Source organism: Petromyzon marinus, chromosome 26 (assembly GCF_048934315.1).
Source record: "Petromyzon marinus isolate PM22_M1 ecotype Great Lakes invasive population chromosome 26, UKy_Petmar_22M1.pri1.0, whole genome shotgun sequence".
In the NCBI taxonomy this organism is placed as follows: domain Eukaryota; kingdom Metazoa; phylum Chordata; class Hyperoartia; order Petromyzontiformes; family Petromyzontidae; genus Petromyzon; species Petromyzon marinus.
In genome coordinates this window covers 9,880,992-9,899,645 of record NC_133692.1, presented here as the reverse complement: position 1 = coordinate 9,899,645, position 18,654 = coordinate 9,880,992, and the positions used below count along the sequence as shown (strand labels likewise).

The 18,654-nt window shown below is 49.2% G+C and overlaps 1 protein-coding gene across 4 annotated transcripts in view; it reads left to right on the top strand.

Annotated features, from left to right (window-relative positions):
- The window catches only part of LOC116946253 (voltage-dependent T-type calcium channel subunit alpha-1H), a 363,323-nt gene that overhangs the window by 335,685 nt on the left and 8,984 nt on the right, over window positions 1-18,654 (top strand). For all 4 annotated transcript variants that reach the window (XM_076069824.1, XM_076069825.1, XM_032961269.2 and 1 more), the window contains exons 24-35: window positions 2,860-2,985; window positions 3,428-3,517; window positions 6,601-6,793; window positions 7,384-7,535; window positions 8,230-8,339; window positions 8,906-9,039; window positions 9,293-9,363; window positions 10,142-10,220; window positions 11,140-11,258; window positions 14,646-15,137; window positions 16,343-16,553; window positions 18,002-18,096. In XM_076069824.1, the coding sequence (XP_075925939.1) occupies window positions 2,860-2,985; window positions 3,428-3,517; window positions 6,601-6,793; window positions 7,384-7,535; window positions 8,230-8,339; window positions 8,906-9,039; window positions 9,293-9,363; window positions 10,142-10,220; window positions 11,140-11,258; window positions 14,646-15,137; window positions 16,343-16,553; window positions 18,002-18,096 (1,872 nt within the window). The remainder of the gene's footprint in view (window positions 1-2,859; window positions 2,986-3,427; window positions 3,518-6,600; window positions 6,794-7,383; window positions 7,536-8,229; window positions 8,340-8,905; window positions 9,040-9,292; window positions 9,364-10,141; window positions 10,221-11,139; window positions 11,259-14,645; window positions 15,138-16,342; window positions 16,554-18,001; window positions 18,097-18,654) is intronic.

Below are 18,654 nucleotides of genomic sequence, written 5' to 3'. Positions count from 1 at the left end.
GATTTGTGCTTTATTTTGGCATTAAGCAACTCTTAACACTGACATTAGTTTTGGTTTGCAGAACACAGTGGTAGAATTCTTGCTTAAAATCTGTGCTCATTGAAACCGGCGAATCGCTCGTATTCGCTGTGTTCCCACTGCATTTCCAGCACCATGCGACAACATGGATCCTTCCTCAGCCAGTCCCCATCCGTACCATCTTCACCCTTTGATCCAAAGCCATATCTAGACAGTTATCCGGGTAACTAATCCTTGTATTTACGTGAAGCTCAGCACCTCCAGTAATAACACTGCCTTAAAATATGGGGGGCCACTACCTTCGAGATAAAGGGCCATTGCCCAAAGCGTCGTATTATTGTACATTTTTCACTTTTAACGCCAGAGGTTTATTGACGAAACAGTTAAGACTTCTCCACAAATCTGGCTGTCACCTGATGAAGCTAGTTGTAATTACTGGCGAAACGTCGTACTCAGATTGTAAATGTTGTGGCTTGGCTCTCCAACACACCGGTGTGCTGTACTAGTTACAAATTGGAATGTTCTTTTTGCATGACAACCCTTGCTAGTTGGCTGTGTCGGGTGGTGGCGGGTTTTAACGACGCATTTATATATTTACGCGATCTAACCCAAAAAAACTTCTTATGGATGATATTGGCCGCAAAAGCCTGCTTCGTGTTAAACGGACCGTGTTGAGTTTATTTTGTTAGTCGTGGTAGGTGACTTAATTCAATAACAGTGTTTGCGCATCCCCACTTTCTCTTTTCCTGCTTTTATTCCCATTAATTCTATTTGTTGAAAGAAACCGAGTTACCTGGCGGAGATCGGCCCTCTACTGTGTTTTGGAATCTATAAATCTCAAGACAGTCATTAGAGATGACGCAACTCAGTGACCACAGAATTGGACGTTTAGTTTATTGCATTGTTCTTATAAAGATGTTTAAATGTACTTTTTATAGAGTGAAAATACTGTAATCTGCATCGATGTGGGGGATGCTATTTCCATATCCTCTAATTCACCGTAAAAAACTCCTAAATTCCACTTAAATTAATGTGCTCCTGATGCTCCATAGAGCATTTTCAAGTCCCAGTGACTCACTGCATGGCAGTCCTGCCAATGCTGGCGATTCTGGAAATATTCTGAAGTGCACCACTTAGGTTTGCTGGTGTCGTTTCCACTCCGGAGTGATTTTTTATTGGAAACGCTGTCATGGAATGTACTCCTCCTTGAAGGTGGATGGAAGCTCAATGAATGACACCTGGTGAGTCTAGGGGCAGATCTCAGATCTGGCGGTGCCATTTTGATGTTACGTAACGGTTCCCCTGGCGTAACGTCTCGCAATGTTAGTCCATGTGGCGGCACTTCCTGTGATGCAACAACTTCGTGGTACATGCAACAACACAAGGGTGGCGGTCAGGCCATGAACTGGATGTGAAGCGACAGGCATTGCTTTTGGCCATCGGCAAGGACGCACTTTTATCACACCTCCTCCATAAACTAGCGGTGTATGGATTCACCCCCCACACCCTCCCCACTGATTTGACAAATTGCCAGAATTCAGGGCCACGATTCATTTCAAGAATTGATTTTTATTTTTACATCGCAGTGAATGCTGGTACTGTACCTCCAAGTAGCCGTAGAGGTCACGTGAACCCAAAGCATACAACATACACAAATAAAAAAAATATAGATTCTTCGTGCACACAATTTGATTGATGTATCACGAGGTTACGAATTCTCATTAATCAATGGAACGATCCTTCGTCACACCCCTGCACACAAATACGTGTGTTTGTGAGAGATGCTGTGCAGGACACAAATCGAGAGAAGGTTTTGACAAACAATGACATTGTTGTCGTTGCACGAATCGATCTACAACTCGGAAAGGCTACGAATACGCAGCGATTGATTTATCGATTCAAATCAAATGTATGGACTTGTGTGGTGGCTCGGTGGCTGAGGGGTCAGGCTCGATGAGCTGGCACCGCTGAGGTCTGTGGAGATCACAAGCCCAGGCGATGGCAGCCCGTGGTTGAAGCGGCTTCTCAGGTGGAGTGAGGATCAGCGATGGGCTGTGCCCCGTCACTGATAACCCGTGTGCACACACAAAAAAAAAAACACCGTACCTACACTTTCATTTTTGTTGCTTTAATTTGCCTTATTCCAGCTCTGAGACTTCATCATTTGGTTCACGTTTCGTATATGCCGTGAACACTTTTTTTTGCAGAGCATTAAAAAGGTTGAAGTTCTAATTTCGAGTTGATTTTGTGTAATCAAGAGACCAGGATAGAGTCTCATTTGCAATCGTGACCTGGGTCACGGAATTGATGAAAGCAAGATAAATTAATTAAAGTATAGCACAGAAGCAAGTAGAAATATGCGTCGAGTGTGGATGAAGATGCCTGTTGAAGTGACGTCAGAAATAGGTCCGTGACGTCATCTTTACTGCAGAATTTCTGATTACATTTAAAAAAAAGAATCTAATCATACGATGCTGAAAGCTCAATTGGAAAATAATTTGGGAGGGAAGCAGCTAAAAGCAAACAAGAGATTGCATTGGCAGTGATGTACAAGCACACAACAAACGCATGATAATGTATGAGGAAATTTCACTTCAACAGATTCAAACATTTTGGGCAATTACCATTTTTCACAGCGGCTATGAATTTATATGTATTTTTTTTCTTCAGTTATAAAACCGTGTTAATGGCGATGGGGTTCGTGGTTTTTTTTTTTTTACGAGTGGTTAATTAGTGGTCAATTGATTGATTGATGAACACGGATTGCGATGTTTTGCTCGTCTCGGTGGTTGAAGTTGCCTGCCTTTGCCTCTCCCCCCTGTCCGCCGCACTCTCTCGCAGCTGTTCAAGGGGAAGTTTTACTACTGCGAGGGCCTGGACACCAAGAACATCACCAACAAGTCCGACTGCCTGAGGGCCAACTACAAGTGGCTGAAACACAAGTACAACTTCGACAACCTCGGGCAGGTGTGTGAACCACTTGATTAGCACAGTTGGCTACATACGGTGCGAACAAAGTTCAACGTACACAACAAGTTCGAGTGCGTGAATAGTCAAGGAAAGGATAAATCCAATCAAAGAGCCTCTCTGTCTTGTGCAGTGAACACTGAGGGCCACTTTACAAGTGGTTGAGAACCTGGCGACCCGCGTTCGATTCCATTCCACGGCTCGCATCAGCGGCAAGTAGTTGTCTGAACTGGTCCTGGGCATCCCCTAGATCCACTCAGTGTACAAATATCAGCACTGGGAAGACAAAAGCGGCCAGGCAAGATGCTGGCCACGCAACCCCTGGTGTGCTGTGCCGGCCTTCATAGGTGCTCGCAAACAACACTTGCCCCAACAGTCTGTTAAAGGCTACACGGGAGACCCTTGTCTTTGTTTGCTAAGGCGTGTGCGCTTGTGCTTTCAGGCCCTGATGTCGCTGTTCGTTTTGTCCTCCAAGGACGGCTGGGTGAACATCATGTACACCGGCCTCGATGCCGTGGGGCTCGATCAGCAGGTACAACTCAGCTCCACTGTCATCTCCACTCTCTCTCTCTCCCCCACACACGGCGCTCTCGCATCTCTTGCAGCCTACGGGCAGTAGCAGCAGCGGCGGCAGCGGCGGCGGCAGCGGAGGTGTAACGGTCCCCGACCGCCACCCGCGCCCCTGTCGACGTGATGAATTGTCCCGATTGAGGACCACGGTTCGGTTTGAGGATCTGTAGTCGTCCGTCTCGTTTTAATCATCTCATTTGTATTGCGGTTAGTGAACGGGTTGTCTGTGGGTGGATGTAAACGCGTTCCGGATTAATTGTGCTCGTGAAAAAAAAAGTAACAGAAACAGTAAATGTGTAAATCTTGACTCAAAGCGTCCGTGACTGCAGTAATTCACATTATTATTATTTGGGTCTTTCGGTAAAGTCACGTAGATAGGTTCAAAGAAAATAAAAAAAAACTACGACGTTTCGATCGCAAAACAAGCGGTCGACTGCTTGTGTTGCGATCGAAAGACCCCAAGAATAGTGAATGTGTAATGTTCCACACTCGGCATCCGCGCCTTACCCGATGACCAGTTACTTGAACAGTCACAACGGACTGCATTCTAGTCCTCACGCCCATTCTGTAAACGTCAACAAAAATGTATGTTTTCCTAGCCTGATTTGTGCATCTTTTACATTGTCTGTGTTTTCGTTTTAATCAGGACACTTCTTCGCCCGCTGACGGCCAAATAATCACGGCTCTTTAAGGACTGCTTCGTCACGTTATTTTTTCAGGACCACCGTCTTGTATTCAAATGCACTGCTGCTCTTGAAATATTACTTTTATCTGGCACTTCTTGTTATTTTAATGGCCAACCCCTGACTACGGGTGTCCAATTTACCATGGGAGTCCAGTTTACCATGGAAATCCAGTTCACCATGGGAGTCCAGTTTACTATGAAAATCCAGTTTATCATAGAAGTCCAGTTTACCATGGAAATCCAGTTCACCATGGGAGTCCAGTTTACCATGGAAAACCAGTTTATCATAGAAGTCCAGTTTACCATGGAAATCCAGTTCACCATGGGAGTCCAGTTTACCATGGAAATCCAGTTCACCATGGGAGTCCAGTTTACCATGGAAATCCAGTTCACCATGGGAGTCCAGTTTACCATGGAAATCCAGTTCACCATGGGAGTCCAGTTTACCATGGAAATCCAGTTCACCATGGGAGTCCAGTTTACCATGGAAATCCAGTTCACCATGGGCAGGGGTCGGCAGCCTTCGGCTCCGGAGCCGCATGCCGCCTCTTTAAGGGAATGTCCCGTGACGTTATTTATGAAGGATCGTCGTCTCGTATTCGCCACGTGCATTGCTGCTCTTGAAATATTAAGGGGGTGTTTATATTATTTTACCGAATTCGAAACAGATGTCTCTTCTTGTTATTTTAGTTGCTGACCCCTCGGCTCGGCTGACTGTGAAATATGTCTGGGTTTGGTCTGCAGTGGGAAAGATGGCAATGCTATCCGTCCCCTTGTTTGAGGCTACGTCAAGAGGGAGTTGAAAGTTCCGTGCAGACCGAGGTTATATTTTGCGTGGCTTCTGATGTTTTTTGACGATACAATGGTTTCCTTCTGCCACCTTGTGGTGACTTCGTGTGTCTGTTCACATCATTGCTAGTGGTCCGCATTGTCCACTTACCGTGCACTCACGATGTCTTTAAATGATTATTTTTTGGTTCTGATTTTTTCGTACTGAAATGTTGTACATTTTTAAGTTAAACAATTGGTATAATCGTACAGTAGTTTCGGTATAAATGACAAAAATATGTTCATGCTGCTTCTCATAATGTTAGAAAATATTGATACTGCAGGTATTGCTGCTGGTGATGATGCTGGTAATTATGATGCTGTTAATAATTCGACTGACAGTGATAATCTTGCAGCTCCTGATGATGTTGATTGTGATTGTGGTGGTGATGATAATCATGATGGAAATAGCATTTCCGCCTTTGCTGCTGCTTCCGGTGATAATCGTGATGCTCATGACGATTGATGTTTCTGATAACGATGATATTCCTGATGATTATTTTTCTAACAGTGTTGATCCTGCTACAGCTGCTGATGATTGTTCTCCTGTCGATGTCAATGTTATTGCTCGTCATGACAAGTGCATGATTCTGCTGCTGTTGATGATAATGATTATTTTGAAATTTAAGATAGTGATAGAATACTTACCGTATAGAGACCTTTGGGGGGGAGACATGCGCACAGTTAAGGGGTAAAGTAAATCTATCCCGAGGCTTTAAATTTCACACTTAACTTACAATTTAACAATCTTTGAAACATCGTATTCAACCAAACCATGCGTTAATTGTGTTTTAACCGACTGTTTGTGTTGCTTTATATAGTTTCCAAATTTTGCTAAACCCTGTTTGATTTAGTGTGATGTTCCGTCTCTCTGTATCCCCTGGTATATCTGTGTTAATTCCCCCTACTTAAGGTCTGTATATATATCTGCGGTTAAGTGTTTCCTCTACCTGATGATGATTGCTTGTGTTGCGATCGAAACGTCGTATGCTATTATATAATTATATTTTTTATTATTTCTACGTGACTTTACCGAAAAAAACAAAGAGTAATTCCTGCAGTCATGAAAGCGCCTAATCATTTATGGCGGTACCAACAATTTCCCAAGCTCTGTCGTCCTACATATGGGGGGGGAGGAGTGGGAAATATTTGTCTTTGTTAGCGCTAACAACGATGTTGCGCTTGCTACCGCTGTCCAAAGACAACTATTTAGAACTTAATTTTTTTTTCTCATTTCTTGAGAACTGCTTTTTTTCTGTTTAGTTTATTGTCCTTCCGCCAGCCCTCCGATCAGCACGGTCGGCCACGTACGGCGCGAAAGAAGTCCGACGTTCACACACACATACATAAGTGTCTGCTTACTAATTGTTCTGTTTTTTCAATATAAATCGCCACAAATCCCTCCAACTCCACACAACACCAACCCCCACCCCACCAGACGTTACAATGCAGAAACGTTTCACGTGGGGCTTTAACCAACGGATCAAACGCACGCACGCGACGTGACGCCTTTGCCGCTCTTTCCCGGGCAGCCCGTCATCAACTACAACCCGTGGATGCTGCTCTACTTCATCTCGTTCCTGCTGCTCGTCAGCTTCTTCGTGCTCAACATGTTCGTGGGCGTCGTGGTGGAGAACTTCCACAAGTGCCGGCAGCACCAGGAGGCCGAGGAAGCGCGACTTCGCGAGGAGAAGAGGCTCAAGAGGGCCGAGAAGAAGCGACGCAGTAAGCCCATCTGGTGCCCCCCACCCCGGCCGTGATGACAAGGAGGATGATGGTGGTGATGACCATGATGATGGTGATCGTGGTGGTGGTGGTGTTTATAATTATGCTAGTGATGAGGATGGTGATCATGATGATGATGCTGATCCTAGTGGTTGGTAGTGATTGTAATTCTGATCGTGATGAGGATGGCGGTGATGATGCTGATCGTGGTGTTTTTTTTTAATCCTGCTAGTGATGAATATGGTGGTGATAACGGTGGTGGTGCTGATTATCATCACAGTGGTACAGGAGATAATAATACAAGCAGGCTACATTAGGCAATAACAGGGTTTTGTTAAGAAAACAGCTGCAACTGGAGCACTCCACCCCTGCACACGCCCAATAATTTAAGGACACACTGTACATCTCAGTTGGTATCGTGGTACCAGTTGTGACGATACGAGTAGAGATCGAGGCCGAGCATGATTGAGCACTATCGTGAACATCATCATCATCATCGTGGAGATGTTGTTGTTACTGCTGCTGCTGCTGCTGCCACGGTTCCTGACGATGGTGATTGTCGCTGTCTTTCACGCACGCCGCTCCTCCAGAGGCGCAGAAGAAGCCCTACTACTCCGAGTACTCGCCCGTGCGCCTCTTCATCCACTCGGTGTGCACGTCAAGCTACCTGGACATCTTCATCACCGCCTTCATCGGCCTCAACGTGCTCACCATGGCGATGGAGCACTACAACCAGCCCAAGGTGCAACGCGCACAAAGACAATGAACTCCCGCCCACCGTATAGCCACAAACAGGCTGTTGGGCCAGGTGCTGTTTGCGAAACACGCTGTTAAGGCTGGCACCACACGAGAGATGTGGTGGTGGTGATGGTGGTGGTCAGAACCACGGCCTGGCCCCGTTTGTCCTCACCAAATGCTGACGTTTCACACTCCGCGCAGGGTGCTCATTTGAGGCCGAGCCGGCAAGGTGAGGAAGGTTCTCGGCAGGTCCGGGTGCCGCCTGGCAGCTGACGTTACCTGTGGGCAGGCGACTGCCGGCCATGTGCCCAAAGGATCGTTGCGCGTTCGCGCAAGCTACAGTGGAACTTCTCCCCCTTGCTCACACTCACGCACGCACGCGGTTCTCATTCATGGCCGAGTCGGCCTTGTCGAGGCCACACGCATGTCGCACGCGCACACGCGCGCGTGCGTACGTACGCACGCGCGCGGCAAACTCGAGCAGCCTCGAGGATTTCACGCAGTGGCACACGGAGAGCACAAGCCGAGCAAGCCCGTCGTCACTCCCGTTTGCGGTAAAGCACCGTGGGGTGCGTCATGTCACTGGTAATTGTGCTTGCACCTCGTTGTAACCTCACCTCGTCGTAACCTCACCTCGTCGTAACCTCACCTCGTCGTAACTGCGCTCTCCTCTCGCCCGTTTCGCCGGTGGCCGACAGTCTCTGAACGAGGGCCTCAAGTACTGCAACTACGTCTTCACCTCCGTCTTCGTGCTGGAGGCCTTGCTCAAGCTGCTGGCGTTCGGGATTCGACGCTACTTCAAGGACAGGTCAGCAGACATACCCGGGCGGCCTTTAACACAGCGACGATTTGATGATGATGATGATACAACTGAATTCTCTGAATTAGCTTCTATACGTCTAAGTTTGTCCTCCCCTCGGTCAATTGCATATTTATTATTTAACTTGTAACAAGCTTCCTTGAGCACCCCACTCGCAATGCTATTTGACTGCCCCTGTCTGTCATAGCAGTGTTGAATTTCTACCACTGGCTCAGCCCCAGCAGTGCAGATGAATGCCACCCCCATTGCTTTTTTTTAATCAGAGAGACATTTAGGTTATATCTGCACTCACAAAGAGACGTTTGTCTCAATGGGCTCTTACCTGATTGAGTTTAATGAACCTCCAGTATATTGCTGGAGGTTTGCTGGCAGGGTTAGCGTTTAAATATCATACCAATGTATTCCCTCACGGACAACTTCAACTTCATATAAATGCGGGTCAAATTTATAATTACCAGTACTATAGTTGGGGAACGTCTGTTGTCAAATGTACATGGTAAGTGACGATGGTGGTGATGGTTTTTGTGATTGACGTTCATTTTGTACCTGTGCAGGTGGAATCAGCTCGATTTGGCCATTGTCCTCCTGTCCATCATGGGCATTATCCTGGAGGAGATTGAGATCAGTGCCTCCCTCCCCATCAACCCGACCATCATCCGCATCATGAGGGTCCTGCGCATAACACGCGGTAACTCACACACTCACCTCGCACACTCACGCACACGTTCACTCACGCAATCACTCACACGCTTGCTTGCTCACTCACCCCGATACTAACTCACTCAATCACCCACTCGGTCGCCTACCCCCTCGTGTGCCTTGCCGGCCTTCATAGATGCTCGCTAACAGCACTTTCCCCAACATCCTGCTCAAGGCTACACGGGGGATCTTTGTCTTTGTGCGTGGTGGGTGCGTGCTTGTTTATGTGTGTGTCTGCGCAGTGCTGAAGCTGGTTAAGATGGCAACGGGGATGCAGGCGCTGCTGGCAGTGGTGGTGCAAGCGCTCCCCCAGGTGAGCGCCTGCACGCGACGCGTGGCACCGGCAGCGTCACGGTAATCACGCATGCTCTGCTTGTGCTTTCATTTCCCTCGCTGACAGTGTTTCGGGTCACCGCTGGACTTGAATAGGCGCGTGACTTGTAATCGCAAGCAGATAAGGATGTATACTGGATGTGGTGTGCCAGGTGCTGTGACTAATCTCTGGCTCTATTGCCGTGAAGATGTGCTATCCGCCCGGGTGGTGCAGCGGTTATAACTTATAACACTCGGCTCACACTCGTATGTGCGTGTGTATGTTGAACTTCTTTCGCACCGTTTGTTACCAACCGTGCACATCGGAGGTGTGGGGGAAGGACAACAAACTCAACGGAAAATAATACCTCTTAACGAAATGGGTTTTTAATCTAGATTATTTAAAAGGGCATAGCTCCAGTGGCTTCCTAATATCGGAAGGAAGAGCGTTCCAGACGGCCGAAAAAAGCGCATCTGAAACCGCGCGATGCAGCGACCGTCTTTGTCGATGACTAGCGAAAAGCCGCTGATGCTGCGAGTTCGCTTGATGGTTTATGCTCCTTGACGAGCTCAGCAAGGCATTGTGGTTCATTTGTGGCAAGCGCTTTGTGCGTGATGGCACAAGTTCAAACTCCCGCTCGTCGGTCGACTCGGAGAGCCATCGTCCACCCAGGGTCAACACAACGAGCACACATTTGTCAATAATGGCTGTTCTCAGGATAGACTAGCCCTCGTCGTGGGAATGTCGAATTTCCGCCACTCGTGTGCGTCCATTGCAGGTGGGGAACTTGGGTCTTCTCTTTCTCCTCCTCTTCTTCATCTACGCGGCTCTGGGGGTGGAGCTCTTCGGAGGACTCAGTGAGGACACCACATTCACCTTCTCCGTCGTCAGCAATGATATCGTCGTCATCACCGTCGTGGCTAACATCACCAGCATTGTGACCTACATCATTATAAGCACGGCTATCAGGATGATGATCATTGTCATCACACCGATTAAACGCTGCGAGCGCCATGGCTAACATTGTAAGCACATTCTCGATCACGACCACCAGCGTCATAATTAACATCACTGTAGCCTCTCCTAGAGGCATCTTAGACATCATCTGCCACCAACAATCGCCACCAAAAAGAACAACGCATAACATCACTGTAATCACCCTTACAAACAACACTGTCATTGCCACGACCACAACAATCACCACCACCGTCATCACTACTCCGAATGTATCATTTGTATTTTACATTTATACATGTGATGCATGTATTTCAGTTTGCTGTTAGGGCCAGTGTTTGCTGCCCTTACCGTTTGGTGCTTACGTGCCTTCACTGCGTGTAATATGCGCTCACGTTTACTCACGATGGTCAGTACAGCTGTGTGCGTGGGCCACAGTGCTGGAAGATTAGCCACGTGCGAGTCTGCAAAGTGTGTGAGGAGTGTTGGCGCAGTGGTCGGCGCGCTGTTCCACGAGCCCGGCGACCCCGAGTTCGATTCCCGCTCATGGCCAACACCAGCGACGATTATCTGAACTTGTCCCGGTCATGGGCCTCCCCTAGATCGCCTCTAACGAGTGCCCGGTTGGATGTTTACACATCGCCACTGGGGAGACAAAGGCAACCGAGCATGGTGCTGGCCACCCACCCCCTTTCGCTGTTCCCTTCAGGGCTGCTCGCTTAACAGCACTTGCCCTGGCGGTCTGTCGAGGCTACACGGTGGAATCTCTGCCTTTGCGAGGCTATTCACGGCGGTGGATGTGTGGTTGCGTGCCGGCCGCAGCTTGCGAGGACTACCCGTGCGAGGGCCTCAGCCGTCACGCCACGTTCGAGAACTTCGGCATGGCGCTGCTGACGCTGTTCCGCGTGTCCACGGGCGACAACTGGAACGGCATCATGAAGGTGTCGCCAACGCGACCCCCGCTAACCTCCCCCTGCTTCTCCCCCCCCTCCCTCCCCTCTCTTATTTGCGTTGCTTCAATCCTCTCTTCTGCCTTACAATGTCTCTCTCTCCCTCTCGCTTTTTGCCTCCTCTCTGCACTCTTTCTTTTCTTTCCCCTTGGCGTCCCCCGCCCTTAAATCTATCTTATCTCGGTATTCTCCCGTCTCTTGTCTCTCTCTCTCTCGGTCTCCTCTATTCTCTCTTTTTTGTCTATGTTGGCATCCCATCTCCTAAATTTTGATTTAAAGCTTTCGTGACTGCAGGGATTCATATTCTTGGTTAAAAATATAAAACAATAAAATAGTTTTCCTTCTACGTGACTTTACCGAAAGAACCAAGAATATGAATCCCATCTCCTCTTCCATTCTGTCCCCTCCTGTTGTCATCTTCTCTCCTCCTCTCTTATTTGTCTTCCGCTCTCTTTTCGTGCCCCTCTCCTCGCCCTCTCCCATTCCTCCTCCTCGTCTCCCTCCTCTCTCCTCTCGCCCACTCCTCTCCGCTCGCTCCCACACCTCCTCTCCTTTCCAGCTCATCATCTCCGTATCTTCCAACCTCTCTCTTTTCATCTCCCGTCTAAATCCTCTCGAAACCCTCTTTAGTCTCATCAATTCTACGCGACGTACGTGGCCAAGGACGACAAACTAAACACACGAATAAAAAATCGTCGCAAAAAACCGTCGTTGCCTCCACCACGCTGATTTACAACGTGCAACTCACAGCTCGTTTTTTTGCCGGCGCAGAACCGCTCTGCGCCTCTCCCGACATGCACCCCTGGCGAAGCGGGTTCAGGCATATTTTGGAATTAATGACGCATCACCGGTATCGGGCTCGGCGGCTCGTTAGGGGTAATTGATCGCGTGCCGGGATACGACTGTCGCCTAATTGAGAGGGGTTTGACAAACGAGGGGCGAGAAAGTTTTAGGCGTTCGTTTTGGTCGCATCGCTGGGTGCGCTTGTGCACTTGTGCGGCTGCATCGTGTTCACGATCTCGTTTTAAATTTAGCTGCGTGAGCTTTTACACGCACGACTCGACTGACTCCGTCCTCACTTTATTCTTTTCGTCTTTTTTTTTATTATATCCTTCCTCGTCCCCCCCACTCCGCCCCGATTCTATCCCAGTTTTGATATCGGCGGCTTCAGCATGAGACGGAGATTCCAATCCAATGTGTTTAGTTTGTTGGCTACGTACAGTGCAAAAGAAGTTCAACATACATGATTTTGTACGTTTGCCCACTGACAAAGAAATGATCAGTCTATAATTTTAATGGTAGGTTTATTTGAACAGTGAGAGACAGAATAACAACAAAAAAAAATCGAGAAAAACGCATGTCAAAAATGTTACGAATTGATTTGCATTTTAATGAGGGAAATAAGTATTTGACCCCTCTGCAAAACATGACTTAGGACTTGGTGGCAAAACCCTTCTTGGCAATCACAGAGGTCAGACGTTTCTTGTAGTTGGCCACCAGGTTTACACACATCTCAGGAGGGATTTTGTCCCACTCCTCTTTGCAGATCTTCTAAAAGTCATTAAGGTTTCGACGCTGACGTTTGGCAACTCGAACCTTCAGCTCCCACCACAGATTTTCTATGGGATTAAGGTCTGGAGACTGGCTAGGCCACTCCAGGACCTTAATGTGCTTCTTCTTGAGCCACTCCTTTGTTGCCTTGGCCGTGTGTTTTGGGTCATTGTCATGCTGGAATACCCATCCACGGCCCATTTTCAATGCCCTGGCTGAGGGAAGGAGGTTCTCACCCAAGATTTGACGGTACATGGCCCCGGCCATCGTCCCTTTGATGCGGTGAAGTTGTCCTGTCCCCTTAGCAGAAAAACACCCCCAAAGCATGTTTCCACCTCCATGTTTGACGGTGGGGATGGTGTTCTTGGGGTCATAGGCAGCATTCCTCCTCCCCCAAACACGGCGAGTTGAGTTGATGCCAAAGAGGTCCATTTTGGTCTCATCTGACCACAACACTTTCATCCAGTTGTCCTCTGAATCATTCAGATGTTCATTGGCAAACTTCAGAAGGGTATGTATATCTGCTTTCTTGAGCAGGGGGACCTTGCGGACGCTGCAGGATTTCAGTCCTTCACGGCGTAGTGTGTTACCAATTGTTTTCTTGGTGACTATGGTCACAGCTGCCTTTGAGATCATTGACAAGATCCTCCCGTGTAGTTCTGGGCTGATTCCTCACCGTTCTCATGATCGTTGCAACTCCACGAGGTGAGATCTTGCATGGAGCCCCAGGCCGAGGAAGATTGACAGTTCTTCTGTGTTTCTTTCATTTGCGAATAATCGCACCAACTATTTTCACCTTCTCACCAAGCTGCTTGGCAATGGTCTTGTAGCCCATTCCAGCCTTGTGTAGGTCTACAATCTTGTCCCTGACATCCTTGGAGAGCTCTTTGGTCTTGGCCATGGTGGAGAGTTTGGAATCTGATTGATTGATTGCTTCTGTGGACAAGTGTCTTTTATACAGGTAACAAGCTGAGATTAGGAGCACTCCCTTTAAGAGTGTGCTCCTAATCTAAGCTCGTTACCTGTATAAACGACACCTGGGAGCCAGAAATCTTTCTGATTGAGAGGGGGTCAAATACTTATTTCCCTCATTAAAATGCAAATCAATTTATAACATTTTTTACATGCGTTTTTCTGGATTTTTGTTGTTGTTATTCTGTCTCTCACTGTTAAAATAACCCTACCTTTAAAATTATAGACTGATCATTTCTTTGTCAGTGGGCAAACGTACACAATCAGCAGGGGATCAAATACTTTTTTCCCTCACTGTACATACAGCATAGCACCCACCACATGACAGGGAATGGTGAGTGGAAGGAGATATCACATAACTACTTCCGAAATCTATTTAAGTGTCATTTTTCCCACACTAAGGGCAGCACTTTTTTTTCCAATCCCCCCCTGTTACAGAGATGAATTTAATCTGCATGGCAGTCGAATCACTTTTTATTTAAATGCGCAGAATTTCGCAGAAATAGCCAGGCGATGTGAGACTTCAACACCCGATCGGCTTCAGGGTGCCCAGCCGGTGGCAGTAGAGCAAGCAGGCTCCTGACCTCCCAGTATGAATGTTGTGTTTAGCCTTTCCCTTGTACGCACGGTCGGTTTTATCCGTGTGCCCCGGATTCCTCCCGCATTAAAAAAAAACGGTCGCTGAAATTAAATGTCAAACATCCCTTACAAAAAGCGAACTCTTGAGACTTTGTTGACACCCTCCTGGGTAAATAAGGGGGGGGGGGGTGCAGTTTCGCGTCAGAGAGTGAGCACGCAATTTCAGGGCAGCACCGTCACCTCTTTCCCCGCGCCTGCCCGCCCCCACGTGCCCAGGACACGCTGCGCGAGTGCAGCAGCCTCGACCGGCAGTGCATCTCTTACCTGCCCGTCATCTCGCCCATCTACTTCGTGACGTTCGTGCTCACGGCGCAGTTCGTGCTCGTCAACGTCGTGGTGGCCGTGCTCATGAAGCACCTGGAGGACAGCGCCGAGGACGCGCACGAGGAAGAGGAGGAGGAGAACGCGGCGCGCATCGCGGCCGGGATCATCGGCGCCTCCGGCCTGCCCAGTGCCACCGCCCACCTCCTGGGCATCGCGGTGCCGACCGCGAACCCCGGCGGCAACCCGGCGCTCGCGTCCGTCTCGTCGCCGTCGTTCTCCCCGTCGCACTTCCGCTGCGTCGCGTCCTCGTCCTCCGCCGCGGCGGCGGCGGCGTTGGCCGGGAGCAGGGGATCGAACCCTCGCCGCTCAGGGTTGGAGCTCCGCGCCGCTCGGCCCCCCGGCCGGTTGAGCAGCGAGCTCACGTTCCGGAGGCCCAGCGTGGAGGCGAGTCGCGCGTCCCCCTGTCGATCGTCACCGGCGGCGCTGCGGGTTAGCGTGCCGCGGCTATGAACCCGGCGAGCTAGTGAGTTGGTTAGTGGCGAGTGGGTCAGTGAATTGGTGGTGCTAAGATGTTTACTTTCTCACCTGCTATACAGGAGACCGTGGGTTCAATCCCGACCCTGGACCCTGACACCTGTCACCTGTATATTTGGAGCTTGCATGTCTCATTCCCCGTAGTCACCTGGATTTTCCTCCGTGTACTCGGATTTTTCCCTCTGCAATTAAAATCAACGTGTGTTTAGAGTTTTTTGGCTGCTATAAACATCCACACGATGAGCCACTTTGTTGAGCTATCATTTCTGGCCAGGTCGCATCTGGAAAGAAAAAGAGTTATATACAGCTCAGTGGGCTTTAGCTGGTAAAATAAAACTAAAATACATACGTTTTTAGTTTATAACATTTGATATTCGTACCATTCTTGGAGTGCGAGGCTAGCGAGAAGGCGCAGTGTTTCACAGAAACAGCCTGCCACAGTTGTACAGCAAGGGGCGATGTTTCTGAGTGTAAACCGTTTGAGTTGCTTGTGGGTAACTTCTACGAATTTGGCAACTTCGGACCATAACGCCGGCACACAGCTTGGAGCTACTCGTCTCAAATGACGTCGTGCGACCAATCGCGACCACTGTTCTTGTTAATTCGAAGGCAGCAATAACCAGGGCGGCCTGCCGGATCGAACCACGAACCTCTACAATAAGCGGCGAACGCGCTACCACTGGGCCTTGGCCGCGATATCTGAACGTTTATCGAAATGGCCAATGCACACGTGTGTACAAAAAGACAAACGTCCCTTGTATAGCCTTAACAGACTGTTGAGGCAAGTGCTGTTAGCGAGCACCTATGAAGGCCGGCACGGCAAGCCGAGGGCGTTGGTGGCCAACAACCACACCTGGTGGCAATATTTTGTGTAAATATTGCCACACACATGTACACACACACATACACGCACTCACACGCACATGCGGTTAGCACACTATGCGCTAGAGATGTATTTATATGTGTTTTCCTGTTTCGGGCAGCGTTACTGACGAATGTGTGGTGCTCGTTATTTCTGCTTGCGCGCCACCGCCAACGCAGCATTACGCGCACGCTCTGCGCATATCTGACGTGCGTGTGCTTGCACGCGCGCATGATTTGCTTCCCCACCGCAGAGCGTGGACGAAGGCCCCCGGCTCGAGACCCTGGGGGAGCAGACACTGCTGCTGCCCGCGGTGCGGCATGTCGAGGTCAGCCGAGCCCTCTCGCTGCCCAGCGATGTCCTCACGAGCACGCCCGACTCTCAGCAGCAGCAGCAGCAGCAGGGAGCCTCTGAGAGCAGCAGAATGCCGGAGGTGGAACCAAATCGGGCGGCTCAGAAATCAGGTGAGCGTCCAGGAGGAGGCGATGCATCTGAAGTTTCCAGGTGGGGAAAGGGTAATGGCGATGGCGTGGACATGCAATGCCCTGCTCGCTCCACTGCTGGTGGCAGGGCCTCCACGAGAAGGAGCTCCAGAGAGCTCCTCTAGAGGATTGTTGGCTTCCCCGTTCCACGCCGAGCAAACATCTTCAAAAAAGTGTGTACCCCACCGAACCCGGTCTGCAGATTGCGTGGACATTGGCCCTGAGAAACCTGCCCCATTGTTTAAACTGAGACATCAAATGGAAATGCAGACCTTTGGAATGGGTTTGGTGGGGTTGACCATTACACCATGGCAGCTTTGACCGAGTGGCTCAGGGGACAAATATAAATAATAATGTACAGCCCTTTGTCAATCCCACCGCTGAGACGAAGGCCTGGCTGTCCCATGCGATTAGACAAAATACGCATGTGCATAAGGTGGGAGAGGTCCAATTACCGAGACGGGCATTGGAAGCAGTCACCAAGAGTCCGGCGACCAAAGGGACGACAAGACCTACGATGATGGGAGACTGTGAGGGCAGATTCTGGAGGTCACTGGACAGATCCTAGAGGCCGCTGGACAGATTCTAGAGGCCGCTGGACAGATTCTAGAGACCGCTGAATAGATCCTAGAGGTCCTAGAGGTTATTGGACAGCTTCTAGAGGTCCGAGAGGTCCTGTGGACCACTGGACAGATCCTAGAGGTTACTGGACAGATTATAGAGGTCTTAGCAGTCACTGGACAGATTCTAGATGTCTTATAGGTCACTGGACAGATCCTAGAGGTCCGAGAGGTCCTAGAGGTCACTGGACAGATCCTAGAGGTCACTGGACAAATTATAGAGGTCCTAGCGGTCACTGGACAGATCCTAGAGGTCCGAGAGGTCACTGGAGAGATCTTAGAGGTACTAGAGGTCACTGAACAGATGTTCCAGGTAATAGATGTCCGAGAAGTCACTGGACAGATCCGAGAGGTCCTAGAGGTCGCTGGACAGATCCAAGAGGTCGTGTGTCAAATGTGCAGCGGTAGCTGCAGGATCTGGCGTCGTCATCTTGCACTGAGAGTCGTGCACAGGCACACATGAAAATAAATACGTTAACAAAAAATAGCCGCATTCATCATTACCAGTGCCCTGCAACAGAAACATGCATAATAGGCTGACATCTTGGGAACTGTCCCTTCTTCTTCTTCAAAGCAAAAAGCCAAACGATCAGCCTGATGATCGTGATTCCACCAGTGCCATTGATACTGTTAATACTGCTCATGATGATAATGATCATGATAATCCGTATGCAGTTGATACTGTTGCTGATCATGATGAAGTTGTTAGTGTTGCTGATGTTGATGATCATTGCTCTTGCTGCTGCTAATAATGCATTTGCTCCTGCTGCATCCGATGACGATGTTGATGTCATTGCGCCTCTGTGGCAGGTTCCACGGCAGGCTGTGGCATGGCGGTGGCAGAGGGGACACTCTCAAGCTCGGCCAGTGGCCGCAGTGGGGGACCTGTGACGCAGGAGGTTGAGGTGTGTGCCCCTGCTGTGACACCACCTTCATCATCATCCCCAACACCATCATTGCAGTGGGTCAATATGCATCACCCGTCGCTACCACCACCGCCGTGTGTGTGGTTCAAGCTGTAGAATGCAATCTGCCACCTTCAGTTCGGGTTGTTACCTTCGCTTGTTGCGTCATCGATAATCGCCTGGCGTGGTGCAGTCTGGTTAAACATGCCCCGTGACTGACACGGCATGATGAGGCCTTTATAAGGCAGTGAACAGCAATGTATTTTTTTCTAATACTGGATATACACATACTTATATGGTGCATGTAATGGGCTACCTCGCGACCAATCACGTTTGAGCACGCCGTGCGCTGTTAACGCTCTCACGGTTCATACGGGTCGATTGTTACCAAGATTGAACTGTGACCGATAATCGATTCCGTAAACGATAATCGTTCGCTAACCGATTAACAACCCTTGCCCCTTCAAACCTACACATTGGCAGGCGTGCGGCACCTCACGTGAAGTGAGGGCGAAACGATCGTGTCCGCTCGGTGATCACGTGCCAACCTGGGCTCAT